Raw genomic sequence first — 14,578 nt, forward strand, 5'->3', positions numbered from 1 at the left:
GTGGTTCTGTCCGAAAAGAAAGAGGTGCCCCCCCGCTCCCGCCTATCCCAAGGTGAAATGGGTTCTTGCCCATCCTTGGATGACATCTGCTCTCAAGTTTCCTTCAAGTCAGCTCTCCTGTCCACATGGCTGGAAAGTTGTCTGTCCTGATTGATTTCTTGTCAGCTGGAACAAACTTCAGTCTATTACAGGAGTAATAGATGTGGCTTATGGAACTATAGTTGCTCAAAGCTCTGAATTTTATTCGCTTAAACTGCAGGCATTTTGTGGACCCTACAGAACATACGTGCATCATGCTTACCATGTCCAACCCCGTCCCCTGGAGAGCTCTGTGGGAGGTCTGGCTTTGAATTTGATAGAGTTTGAACAAAGCTGTTTCAATCACTTTGGGTACAGTAGCTGTATTATTTTAATGATAAAGTATTTGATGTTTAAAAAAACAGTTGCTGGGTAAAAAGTGTAGCCAAGAGTCCCCTGGATCCTTCTTTGCATGCCTAACTCAGCCTATCTGCTTCTGCAAGCCATAGACCTACTACATGGTGACAAAGAGTTCATCTTTAACTTTTTTACTTCAGCTTAGTCAAGCAAATCTTTAACAATGCACAACACATCCTGCCTCAAGGATGGAGTGTCCCTGGCCTTGTTTTTATCTGCAGAGAATCTTCCAAAGAAAAGCACAAGTGAAGAATTCATCAGCATAAAAATATATTTTTTTAACCCTCTTTCCTATTTTTTAATAGTGTTATGTGTTCTGTGACCTAATTCTGTCCTACTCTTATGTGGACCAACCCACATCATGTCATCCGTGCCTTGGATTGCTGTAAGACCCTCTGCCTGATAGTGCACGTGAGGGGTCCTCAGACGGTAGTCTGAGTGCAAACACAGCAATTATTGTAGTTGCAGGCTCCTCCTGTAAAGCATCACCAGTGCCAGTGCTCCACAGATTGCTTCCCAGTTGTTTCTTTGGTACAACTAAATGATGGGGTTTGACTTTAAAAGCTTCTTGGCACTTAGCTCACGAGTTTCAGAGAGCTTGTGTTTGACTTCCATTATTGTAGAGCAGCCGAGGTCAAAAATGTTCCTCAGTGAAAGCCCTTTGTTGTGAGAGAGGTCTGGGGTTTGTACATTCAAGTGGGAGCATCCAGAATTTGCTATCTGCACTGGTTCAAGAGAAATGGAAAGATTTGGCTATGAAGCTTGTCCTTTCAAACTTGGTTGAAAGGAGTCTCTACAGAGAGCTGCAAAGGCTTATGACAGAAGAAGGAGTAAAGTATTCTAACATTGTGGCAAGTGGTTAATATGTTTAATGGCTTTTGAATTTTGTGTATGAGAAAAGAGCTCATTGTATGAGTGAATTTTACAAGTGCGTCTAAGTGTGTATAAAATGCCTTTGGAAATTAGAGGAAGATTATAATTCTGGATTTGAAATATTGGTGAATGATAGCTCTTTGTTAATTGGACCTCTGAAAAATATCCTCTCAGTCTCATCAGCAGTATGTTTCTTCAGTGTTTTCCTTGGGATCCCTACCAAGCCTGTGTCAGCAGCTGTGCTTCACAGGGTGTTGCTCAAAAAAACCCAAAATAAAACATAGAAACTAGTCATGTAGGTTAAGAAAATGTTTCTCTAGCATGGGAGATATCCTAAGTACACTCTGTGTAGAATGAGGTAAGTCCTTGAAAATCTGGGGAATTTAGCCAAAGAGAGTCTGGACCCTGCTGAAATGTCTGTGAATAGGGCTTTTTGCTCTGTTTGTGAGCAGGGAGGGGCAGATCCGCTTTCTGCCTGGCAGCCTGGGCATCACATTGAAGGGAATGAGACTAGAGTTGGATTTGGCCAGATCAAATTTAATTTGGTCTTTTCAGTGTTTGTTTACAAAATCTTGTTAGCTGTGACAGCATTGATTATGTACTTGTTTTTTACATTTTTGTATCTAGTGACCTATTTTTAGTTACTGTTCATGGTCTTGAACCTGCAATGAAATGCGCAGGCGCAGGGATGTAGCTACATCCAGTTGCAGGATCGTGGCTGTAAGAGTTCCTTAAACAGATACTGGTGGGACCTCCATGTGACAGGTGCACCTTGGGATCAAACCTGGCACAATGCTGAATTTGTATATGTATTTTATGGATGTCATTTAAAGTGCCTGTCTCTTTGGGATATTATTTTGTGAATAAAAGTCCAAATAAGATTTTTAGGCTAATAACTTAAAGGATAAATTATTGTATTCGTATTTTAAAACAGAAGCACTTAATACCTTTCTGAGGAACAATAGTTTGAATTTAAGAATACAATATTTTCAGTACCTTGACTTGCCAAATCTTTGTTAATATCCAAATAGCTATGTAGCTAAAAAAAACCCCCAACCCTCCAGAAATGATATTTTTTTATAACTTACCTGCTTCCAACATAACTGTTTTACTTTGGTAAGTCAATGAAAATGCTTCCCAGTGTTCTTCCAATACTCTGTATAATTCAAAATATCCTGTATTTGATCATTTCAGCAAGGTTTTTTGACCAGAAATCTGGACCACTACCAAAGACTTGGAAAACCAGCTTCAGTTTCACTTTAAAATGTGCTATGTAAAAGGCCCCCAGTTAACAAGCCAAGAATCCTGAGCTGCTTAGGTTTTAGAAATTATTTTGTACTCTAGAAAACTCTTCAGAATAGATGTTTGGTGTACATGTAAAATAGCTTAATACTGCAGAAAGGGGGATTTTTTTTCAGATAACAACAGCATTTCCACTTATATGTTTTGCTGTAAAAGTCCCTAGATATATTCCAGAACAGTGCAGCATTTTATCATTCAATATATTGCTTCATGTAGCAGTAGCTATTTACAATATGATCAGTATTAAAGTATTTATTTCACTATGAAGTGTTAAAAAAGAATAATACAAAACAGGTTGAATCAATGGTGCCTTATGAATTTTTTAGTCAATTTTTCTGTGTCTCAGTAAAAGAATTAATAGACATTGCTCTTTCAGGTCCTAAGTACATAATGCTGACAGTAGCGTTTTACAGTGTTTGAGCCAAGCCCTGCTGTGGTTGTGCTCAATCTGCTAACTCCAGGTGGAGCTCAGTGTGTGGAGAGGCCACTGGATCAGTGTGCAGGTGAGGTGTATGTGGGCACTGGTTGGCTTCACAATCAGTTGTTGGTATTGCTCTTAAAATTCAGACCTGTCCCAAAACCAGTGTCTGATGCTGCTGTCCACACAGCCCAGCTGACTTCAGTCAGTGTGGTTGCAGAGGTTACAGAAGTAAATTGGATTCACTGCTTGCAAATAAGATTTGCTGGGTTTGTTTCAATGGCATTGTATTATAAACCCTCACACCTCAACCTGTCTTCTTACTTTACCACTGAGGTTTGCACTGTGTGACAACAGCCACGGATGTTTGTTTTTGTTTCATTCAACTCCATAAATAAAATGAGAATAACTTTTGTACCATGTAAAAATAATTTCTGCTCTATATTTTTGGAAGACAAGCATGTGTTATGTTTGTTATGACTTTCTGCACCAGCCACTGGGAGAAGAGGTCACAATGATGAATGTTCAGAGTTGTTAAAGGAAACTCAGCTTGTGATTCAGGAAGTGTCTATTTCTATAAATGAAATAAATAACATGGTAAAGTTCTTGTTTAAAATCCAGCATTTCCCAACACTAAAAGAATCATAAGGTTTGTTTTTTCTTTTTTGCAAGACAGCACTGTGAAAGAAGTTCCTTATATTGTCAGTTAAAAAACTGGGCAGTAGTTTCTCCTTGCAGCATCAGCTGTTTGCATGACACTTGTAGATCTGTCTTGGAGCAGGGGATAAAGGAGCTAAACTGCTATCATGCATCATATGTATTGTAACACAACAATCTTCTGTACAGAAGTATGGGAATAGGAAGGGTACTTTTTGCCTTGGAGACAAAGAATGGAGTTGAGTGATCAAACAGATTATTTTAAGCAGAATGTCAAATGTTGAGAGACCTAGAGAGGGCCCCTTGGCCACAGGACACTGGAAAAGAGAAGATTGCTCAAGGAAATAAAAGCCAACTGAATGTTGTTACCAGTACTAGAGTAAAAAATAGGGTATAAAATGTGCACTTTTCCACATGGCAATGGTGTGAACACCTTCGTCTCACAGCTGGGTGCGAGGACCTGACACAGCGGTACATTGAGTCCACGTGACACAGATTGTGTGAGCCTTCATCTTTCAAACGGTATTCAGCAGAAAATAAGGAGAATCTCTCACCTAAGATATCCAGGAGCACTTTAAGGGCAAATTCATGGAATAGTTCTTCATGTACACTGGAAGAAAACCGGGAGTCTTGTAGCGTGTAAGATGGATGTGTTTGGACCATTCAGATAAAATCTAGACTGGAGCATTGGCAAAGAGGGGAGTATTGGAATAACTCAGGCAGAAGCAGGGCATGTGTGTATGGTCTCAGTGAGTATGCAGCAGGTAGGTGTGCAGATGTAAAAAGCAAAAATGGAAACAGCATGTCTTAAGGGAGTAACCTTTTATGTATGTTGCCATTTTGAAATACAGTTTGTCTATGGTAAATATTCCTTAGTGTAAACTAATGCATGCAGAGGAAGACATCTAAATTTGGACTTTTAAAGCCACACAGGAGGGTTATCTAAAACATAAAACAGGCTGAGCAAAAAGTAACATTTCTATCAGATGTTTAAAGTTTGAGCTTGTTATAAAATATTAATCTAGTTCTGTGAATTTTTTGCTTAACCTTTATTTTGTAAGCGATTTTGTTATTTTTCTGTCCTATACCAAATAAATTTTACTTTTATTTAATTGTTGGTGCAGACTGTTACATTGAGGACAAACACAGTTACTTCTTTGACAAAAGCACTTGTTGGCTTTAGCAGGAGCATAGCAGTGAGCCTGGCAGGAGCTGGGGTGAGCTGTTCCCCTCTCCTGTCTGCCATGGGACAGCAGCACAGCAGTAATTCTCAGAGCACTTGGGTCCTACATACAGTGAAGGACACCTGCAGATAAAGAGAAGTAATGAGTTTACTTTAGGATAAAGAATGATTGAAAACCAGTGTTTTGTGATGCTGTACTTGTAGGTTGCTGTTGGGTGACCTGTGGCCATTGGCTCTTGACAGGGCAAGCTAGGCACTTGCTGGGGAAGATGACATGGAAAATCACTGTTGGTAAGTGTAGATTTTTATTTGTTGTGTCTCCACTCACAAGGCAGAAAGCTGCCAGAGAATAAGAAACAAATTCAACCCTCCTTTTGACTTTGGAGCCCTATTCTTTATCATAGGTGTAGCTTTCCAGATAATTTGGACTAGGTTCATCAAAGACCCTTTGATAAAAGTCCACAGGAGGTTCAAATTCAGGCTGCACTTCTAGCTTCTCCTCAGGAGTTAAAAGGGTCATTTAGAAAGCTAAAAAGCTCTGTACTATAATTCATCTATCTTGCAAAGAGTTAAGCATCAGGTTTACTCTCATGGAGATTGCAGATCCTTTGACATCTCTGGGGACTGCTTTTTGATACCTTCATTTTACAGACTGACTGAGACAAAGACCACTTTCTTAGAAGACCACCAACCCTTGTGTAGCCTGCAGACCCAGCAATCCTGATGCCTGAGCTATAGAAACAGAGACACCATGGTGGAGGGTGGGGGGAGCTGGTGAGCTGTAAAGGAGCTGGCTCAGCAGGCTGTGAGACCTTTGCACATCTCAGTGGCAGAAGCCTTGATTGAGAACACAAGAGGTATGAATCTGATCATAGTATGACTGTCTGTGGCATGTTTTACCAAAGAAATTGTGTTTTTTTCTAGTTTTCAAGAAATCAAATTGCTTGCTTGCTTCAGAAAGAGGGAACTGAGCTGAGCACTCTGTGACCTTGTCATAACCACAACATAGTCCTTCCTTCATTTAACTCAAAAAATTCTGTTGATTTAAAAGAAACCCATGGGCTACCCTGTAAAACAGTTCTGACTGCTCCCTGCAGTTGCAGGAAGGCTTCTGTGTTGCACACAGCACACACATAAATACGCAACTCCTTTGATCATGGTTCAGCAGTTTCCAATGACCTTCCTGCCTCCTGTGCACAGGCTGCTGCCCTCTCACCCAGTCTGACTCCATTTTACACTGAACATAGTAACTTAGTCCCAGCAAATTACTGATTTCAGAACTAAATATTAGCTCATACATCTCTGTAAATATAGTATTTAGGTTAACTAATGAAACAGACCATTGGCAATCAAGCTCTTAACCTATCTAAGGATTTCAGCAGCAGTCCAGGTACAGAAACAATCCCAAGGAAAGGATGACTGGCACAAAAATATTTTGATTAAACATAGAGAATAAATTGGGTAGTTGCTGCTAACATTACCTTGTGTCCAATATCTATCTGTTCACTGAACAACAACATCAGATAATCTCTTCTTTAATCCTAAAACATATTTGTGGCTTATGATATATGACTTCAGCAGAAGCTACATTCAAAATGTAAAATAGCAGTCTATCATGAAAGCTGTCTATATGATACTGCAATAAGGCTCTTATCATTCCCATCACATTTCTTCTTTGTTATTACCACTCTTCTTTTTCCTGCAGATAAAAAAAGCTTTTTTTTCAAGAATGCTGAGATTTAGCCGACATAGATACATTTCTCATTTTCAAAATGGGATTCTTCTTGTTATTTATTTTCTTTTTTTTTTTGCTGGAATACAGGAGATGCCTCTGCCTAAGCACCTTTAAATTAAAGGTGGACTGAGAGGGCTGTTGGTTGCTGTCCATCCTTTCTTTCTGCAAAACAGGAACTGGTGATCTCTCCCTGTAGCTGGGGCAGGGCTCTATCACTGTGCAATGCCCTTCTCAAAGGGGGCCATTTTGGCTACCTTTTGCATGTGCCCTCCACACAAGAAAGTTTTGGCTCCAACCTCATGTGAACACTGTACACGATAAGGCCTGTAACCAGTTCCCTTCTGAAAATGTTTTTGTATTGATGCAAAGATGGCTGTTTAAGCAGTGGGTGTTGGGTGTAACCCAAGTTGAAGGAAGCGTTCACGTATACAGCGATGTGAAAATGAGTCATTCCTGTCCTTCTCCTTTCTAGCAGAAATTTTAGTGAATTCAGAGTTAGTGGTGAGCCCTCGTGTGCCCTGTGGAGCAGCAGAGCCCCTGCATCTGAAGGCTGAGCACTACCAAGCCATGAGAGCCAAAGGCAGCTGAAGCAATCAGAGCACTTTGAAGAGAGCAAGATAAAGGCTGTGGGTGAAAGTCCAGGCTGAAACCCCAGCCTGTCGAGGTATTTTGATACTGGAACTAGTGTACCTGTAGATAACATCATTGTGCTCTCAGGGACTGCAGAGCCCATCAGTACTTTCTGTGCTGTCTCAAAAACCAGCCCTCACTGCAAACTGCTGAAATCCTTCTGTTGAAGTTTTTTCCCCTCCTTACTTAAAACAGAAACTTTCACTTCTGCTATTTGACCAGGAGCTTGGGTGCCTTATGAAACCTGAGAGTTTTTGTTTGAAATCAGACAGATACATGATCCTTTCTTCTAAATAGATACTTTCATCTCCTGAGCTGTGCCTGCAGGACTGCTGCTGTGCTTTCATCCAAGTGCCAGTCAACTGGGGGGGCTGGTGTGTTTGCTCCAGTTTATTGCTGATTTAGAAACAATACCCTGCTGTGTGCTTTAAGAGAATCACCGTGTGTGCCAGAACCTTCATTCCTCCCTCTCTCTTACATATGGCTACTTGTGAGCAAGGGGAGGAATTGAAAATATATTTTTTAACTGAGAACGTGTCTAGTCCACATCCAAACATGCATCAGAAAACGAGACGCCTTGTGTGTGTGTTTGTTTTCCTACGGGCAGGCGGGCACAGGTGTGATGCAGCCGCCGCCCGGCCGTTCTCTCTGTGCCGCGCTTGCGGTGTCGCCGGGGCCGCGCGGTGCCTCCCGGCGGGACCGGGACCGAGCCCGGGCAGCGGGAGCGTTCAGCGCCGCTCCACGGCGTGCGCCATCTGCCACTCGCCTGCCCTGCCCTGCTCCCCGAGCCTGGCCACCGCAGCTGCCCCTGCTGCCCATGGCGGGGACCTGGAGCTGCGCGATCTTTCGGGTCCCTTCGACCCAAAGCGTTCCGCGAGGCCACACGCGTTTCAGCGCTTTAGGAACACTACGCGCTGTTTCACCACCGCGATTTCGCTCCAGGTGCATCCGGCCTGACTCTTCACGCAGTCACACAGTTCTTAGGCAAGTCAAATTCCAGTACTGGCATTAAAATGATGCAACAGAGTACTACACCTGACTACTCCACGGCAGTTCAACAAAAAGCAGCACGGTATTAGACCTAAAAAAATCAAGTCTTTAGCTTTTTTTAAAATTTTTTTTAAACTTTGTTTGTTTGTTTGTTTAACTGCAGCTGGAGAAGGAGCTAAGAATTAAAAAAAAATATCTTTTTAAATTGAAATTCCGAGTGGAAGTAACAGAGAGCTATAAGGAAGCTACTCTGTCAATATTGCAGTCTAAAATCAGTTCTTACTCAAATAAGAAAAGTTAAGAAAGGAAGTTCTTTGTATTGTTGTTGGCCATTAATTTAAATGTAGTGACAAACTGCTGAACATAATGAGGAGAAGGTATACTAGCTTTCTGCTGGAGAATTCAGGAAGAAGAGGGCTTGTTCATACAGTTCTGTGATACAAGTAGCAGGAAGGATTTAGTGGTGAAATTAATATGAAATAAATAAAAAACTATTGGATTTCTATCACAAGAGGCAATGCATTTCAATCTATACATTTGATGGACAACATTTAAGCTGTATTTGTGAAAGTAATAAATAGGGGCTTGCAAAATAGTGGTACGACCACAAATGGAAACTTAGTATATGGAGAGACGATACAGAGATGTGGGTCACATTCTGAAAATATTTCCAAAGCTTTTACTTTGTGATATCAAAATAGGTTTTGTGGGTTGTTTGGGTTGGTTTGCTGGCGTTTTTAAGGGGGGTGGGATATTTGGTGGGATTTCTTTACTAATCAGTTTCTTGCTGAATAAGCAACAGCTGCAGCAGGTCACACACCAGAAGCAGCTTATTTAAGCACTGCAGCTTGCTTTTAAATGGTTTTCCTGAGCAAAATGGTTTAATGGTTTTCCTTAGCAGCATCTGCTAACTTGTGTGCAGCACGAATAGCTCTCCTGATTTTGTTTGGTTTTTTGGTGGTGGTTTTGAGGATTCAGGCCAAATTTGAGTGGTCTTCCAGTGACTGAGCACTCAGAGTACTGAGAACATGTAAGTAATAAGCTGCCTATGCCAAAATGGGCAAAAAGGTTTTCTTAGGTTGAGGAAGAGCTGTAACTCTTATGCCCTGTTCTTAATAATTTCACTCCATACCGTTAGTCTGTTGGTATTTGAAAATACTATAATATAATTATTATAAAATTACTTAATATTTTAAGTGTCTGCATACATTAGATACAGCTCTAACCATAATATGAGGCAAATGGAAAAAACTTGATAATGATTTTCCAGCTAAAGCATTTGTAATCTGTAAGTCAAAATAGTGATTTTTTTTTTCTTTAACTTTTGCATCTTTTTCCCCAGTTGGTCTGGTTAAGTACGTAACTAATTTTTGAGTACTTGCATTTGAGTTTAACACTTACCTTCTTGCTGAGCCAAGTAAAATGTTGATGCCCTAGCATTAAGGATGGAATTTGCATGTTTAGGAGGTCTCTTCTACTTCGTTTTGTCTCCCCTGAAAACAGTTTCAGAAAAAAACTTCTAGTGTTAAAATCACATGGGGTTTTCTGAACTTTATTTAATTCCATATAATTTAATTTGAACTTTTCTTTATTTTTTGCTTAAGAGAGGTGAATTTCACCATGCACAATATTTACTGGGCTTAATTTCTAGAGCAGTCTATTTCAACACACCTGAACATACATAATTATTGCTAAAGTCTTAGTTTGACTTTCTGCAATTTGTCTGTACTAGCTTCATGTATTTTCTTTTGGCAGATACAGTATTTTGAAGGCTATAATTGTACCTTCAGTTCTGTGGAATTGTCTCAGCCAGAGAACAAAGTGGAAGTGAATGAGTGGAGTACAGCAAACATGGTTTCAAAACCAGCTTGGGCATACACACTCTCTTACAAAAGATGCTATGTGAAAAATACCAATTAAGTTCCCGTAACCAACGCAGATAATGAGGTAGAACAACTGCGAAATTATAGATGAGCTGATAAATTGCTTTCTTAAGAAGGAAGATCTTTTACAAAAGTATTCCAAGGTAACTGAACTGAATGTAAACATCCAATGCATCCCTCATAATTTCTGTGTTAACAGACTTAAGCTTATGAGTAACATGTGGCATTCTCCTGATCTCTGTATTGCTTTAAGGACACTCAGAATTTCTCTCAGGTGTTGGATTTTTCTATCTAAGCCTCAGAAGTTTTAGAAATTCTTTCATGGGACAAGTGCTTTTTGTGTGACACCACCCTCCAGAGACACAATCCAGGGGCCTATTTCCTGTTTACAGATTAATTTTCCTCAGGTTTCCCTTGTTGCTTAATCAACCATCTGTGTATTGTGCACTATAGTTTATTTGCCAGTAACCATGTGAGTCAGTGTAAGTGACCAGACACATCTAGATATTGATAAGCATTTCATGTCCTTCCTGCACGTCCTACGCACAACTGTAGGAGAGCAGACATCACGAACCAGCAAACTTTCTGAACCCTGAACTACAGTTTTAGATAACCATAGACATGCATTTTTGGATGGAGTCAAAACAGAGGTCGAGCACGGATCCTGCCTTGTGCATTATATAATCCATTTACTTGTTAAGCAATGAGCTGTATGAAAAGGGTGTTTTTTCCAGTACTGGAGTTACAAAGCCACATTGTCTGTAGGTGTAAATCCAATATTCATATAATGCGTGGCTCATTGTCAATGGCCAAGGAGCATTGAGGAAGTATTTTTCCTGTGATTGATAAGGAGATTACCTAAGAAGGGCTAATGCCTCTATCCATTGCTGCAATTATTGTGTTGGTACCTGGATTTTTCCATGCTGTTGAAAACAAGGTGCACAGTTGTCTGTAAATTTCCAGACAGATTTCATCCTGATGCATTTGCTGACATTCTTCTTGTCTTCTCATATTCTGTATTCTTTATTTTTGTCTATTCTTAGAAAAGGTATGTTTTTCTAATACCCTACTGAGAGGTTATTTAGAGAATAGAAAATTTCTCTAAATTTTCTAAAGAAAATTTTCTTTAGAAAATTTAGAGAAATTTTCCACATTTTTAATCAATAATGCTGTTTTGAAGCTCACCTGACACTAGCTACTGTAAGGCAAGGTTGTTGTTCAGTTATCACCACACCCTAGCAATTTGACTACAACTTCCATGCTAGTTTTCTAGAAAAAAAAAATTACAAATCAAATATTAGTGTTTTCAGAAACAAACTGGAGAAATGTATTTGCTTCCAGTAAATTCTTGAGTGCTTTTCTCCAGAATACCCCAAAATTTCAGGTTATGCAACAAGTGCTTGAGTTTACCAGTGAAGTAGCCTTCACACCTTGCTATGTTTACCAGTGAAGTAGCCTTCACTCCGAGTACAAAGATACATTTGTGACTTCCCAGGAAACCTTTCCAAGGTGGCTCAGTTGTAGGCCTTTGTAAAACGTTTCTATGTGGTCACTGCCAGTCCTTGAAAGGGACACTGTCTGAAACCTGCTCTCACTGAGAGTGAACCTCTCGCAGTTACTGTGTGGGCCCAGCCTGTGTGTGTGTAATTGTTGCAGGGAAATGAGTGTGATGAAAGCCACAGGATGACTCATGTAATGGTTGCTCCAGATGCTTTTCATTGGTTAAATTGCTGCCCAGATCAAAAAGCAGAAATTGTCTCCCATATCATCTATTGGCTCCTTTGGTGGCACATAAGTGGATGGAAACATCCAAATTGAGTGAAAAATAACAAAAATCAAGGGAGAGAGTAGTTCACGATTAAGCAATGTTATGTCATGTTAAAAGAATGCTCAGGAGGATTGAATTAAAATTTTGGGGACAATTTTCAGTTTTGTGTTTGTTTAGTGGCTTTTGGAAGGCTTGGCTTTGCAGTGGCAGTAACTGTGTTTTCTGTGATCCACAGTTCAACTGCCAGAGCTGAGCTGCCAGTGGTAGAAGGTAGCTGTGATAAAGAGCTGATGGTCTCTAGAAACCTGTCCTCCCAGGAGGTTGTACACAAAAATCTTGCCTTTCCCATGCATTATTTGCACTGTTATAGCTGTGGGTGTAGTTATGTTTGGGTGTTAAATTAATACATGGGGGCTTTTTGATATTTCTATGGGTTGGGTGAAACTCCATGAGAATTGATGTCCATGGCTGTCACCCTTAGTTTACAGAGATCTTGCAAGGAAAAAGAAATTAAACTTTACTATAAAGGCAGGATGTTGGAACAGAAAGATGCTCAATGGAACACAAGGGGATGTTCAAGGCCAGAGAAAATGTGGCTCAAAGAAAGCACCTATGGAGCTTTGGTTAAGTGTTCAGGGAGAAGAGAGGAGGTGTCAGGCAGTAAGAAAATACTGTCCTTTGCTGTTCTAGGAAGCAGGACTTTGTATGGTCTTTGGATATGGTCAGGAGTATCCTGTATATTGAATACTGCATTAGAAAGATTTCTTGACTTCAACATTAAGTTATCATTGCTAATTATCTAGACTGAAAAAAGCCAGAAAACTGGGATCCTAACATTTCCCAGCCAAGTGGAGAACTGGTCCTGTAATCTGGTGCTTGAGTTATTCTGAGTGCTGTTCTGATGGCACAGTCTGGTTAATAATGATTTCATGTTTCTTAACAGGGCAAGGGATAAGACCCTAGTGTTCTTCTCTGTTCAGCTCAGAAGATGCTGCATGTCAATGAGAGTTGCTAGGTTGTTTATAGTATGGTTTAAAAGATTAAAATCTGCAAGAGGAAATATGCCCTATTAAGTCCTATTTATATACTTTTGCTTCATTTATTTAGACAGCAGATATAATAATTTTATTGTATTTTTTCACATGCCTTTGATACTACCTTTTCATACTTTCAAGTATTTTACTTTTTCTGGGTTTTGAGGTTGTTTACTATTTACTTTTTTTAAGTATTACACTTTTAATTTGTTTGTGTTCCCCCAAAGATGACACAAGACTCGGGTCAAATGTGCTTACCTGATTTAGCACACTATGTTTGCCAGAGCTGAGGTGGAAACAGAGCTCTGTCCTGTTACTGCTGATCCCTTGGCAAATCAGGCTGGTGGTTGGTGGACATCAATAGCAGTCAATGAGCAGCCTATCCAGCCAAATCTATGCTCTTTTCAAACAGCTGAAAGATTCTTGTATTTTAAATACTTTATTAAATGCTAAAGCACTAATGATCTTTTCAAAGGGGAAAAAATGCATTCAAGAGAAGGGAAGGCATACATTTTTACCAAGAGTTCTTAGTATGGTCTGGTATTCCTCCCTTGCTACTCCCCAAAGCATGTCCCTCTAAGGTGTCATTTCTATAGGAAAGAATGAATGACAGAAAGCCAAAAAATCAGAAAGGCCTTATTATACTGTATTTCCAAAACCAAATCCCAATCAGTCTGAAAGTGCTCTTTGTCAGGTGCCAAGCAGAGAAACTTCAACAGTGAAAAAATTAACAAAAGAATCTTCTTTATTAGTGTTTGTATCAAAACAAAGTCTCACCCTAATGTTACCAGCGGGTGAGTGTTACCCAACAAGCTGCACCACCTTCCAGCTGTAGACATACATCATAAACTTTGGCACAGCATTGGAATAATCCCTTGCTGATCTTTTGCTTGGGCTGTGTGGGCCCAGATTTGGGACAGGATGTAGACAGGAATGAGAGGCAGCGAGGAGCCAAGCACTGACAGTGCTGCTTCATGTCAGCTGAGGTTCTAGTAAGTGTATACATGACTAGTACAGAAAGATAAAATTTAAGCGTCACTATCTTTAAATTAAAGTTAAAGCAGACATATGATAGTATTAAATGAAATTTAAAGCAGACAATGTACTGCCTTCTAAAAGTTTCTAGCAGCCATGTTTATCCCCACAAGTTTCTGTCCCTGTCTGCATTCTTTACAGGTTTTTCTTAACTCGACTTCCAATTAATCCCCTTAAGAGTTATTTCTGTTATATTGCTGCTCTTGCTATATAATATAAATTTCTGGTACGCATTTCAACAGTAGACCTTGTGAACAGAACTGACAATGGAAAAAATTCATATCTGACTCAATGCTTCATAAAATGTCAGTCACATCTTTTTTGGTTGAGATAATTCTCCATTCTGTTTTGGTCTTTTTTGGATTTAACTGAAAGGGAAAGAGATTTTGGGGCTTGTTTGGTTGGGTTTTTTTCCTGGAAGTTCTTTGCAAGCTTTTTGAGTACTTTTGATTTTTTTGATTTTTTTTTTTTTTTGCTAGAAGTTTGGAATGGGAAGCTACTGAGCACATAGACTGCCTTGCTCCCAGTGGATCACCTATTGCCACCACTTAACAAGTAAGGGAAGCGGTTAGAGTCTGGTCAGGAGGGGAGAACGAGGTACACTGAATTCACTCTTGCTGTCTCTGCAGCAGCAG

General features: G+C 39.9%; 1 protein-coding gene and 1 long non-coding RNA gene across 3 annotated transcripts in view; one reads left to right on the forward strand and one right to left on the reverse strand.

Annotated features, from left to right (window-relative positions):
* The window catches only part of WIPF1 (WAS/WASL interacting protein family member 1), a 56,321-nt gene extending 51,524 nt beyond the window's left edge, over positions 1-4,797 (forward strand). For both annotated transcript variants that reach the window (XM_071434874.1, XM_071434875.1), the window contains exon 9: positions 1-4,797. In XM_071434874.1, coding sequence (XP_071290975.1) covers positions 1-56 — 56 coding nt within the window. In that variant the 3' untranslated portion in view covers positions 57-4,797.
* Positions 4,791-14,578, reverse strand: part of LOC139593665 (uncharacterized) — a 10,762-nt gene continuing 974 nt past the window's right edge. Inside the window, exons 2-3 of the long non-coding RNA XR_011680363.1 lie at positions 9,625-9,716; positions 4,791-4,991 (exon numbers count right to left, since the gene is read on the reverse strand). This is a non-coding gene — a long non-coding RNA (uncharacterized lncRNA). The remainder of the gene's footprint in view (positions 4,992-9,624; positions 9,717-14,578) is intronic.

Source organism: Agelaius tricolor, unplaced genomic scaffold (genome assembly GCF_023055355.1).
Source record: "Agelaius tricolor isolate 1412-34295 unplaced genomic scaffold, bAgeTri1.0.p SCAF_10, whole genome shotgun sequence".
NCBI lineage: Eukaryota > Metazoa > Chordata > Aves > Passeriformes > Icteridae > Agelaius > Agelaius tricolor.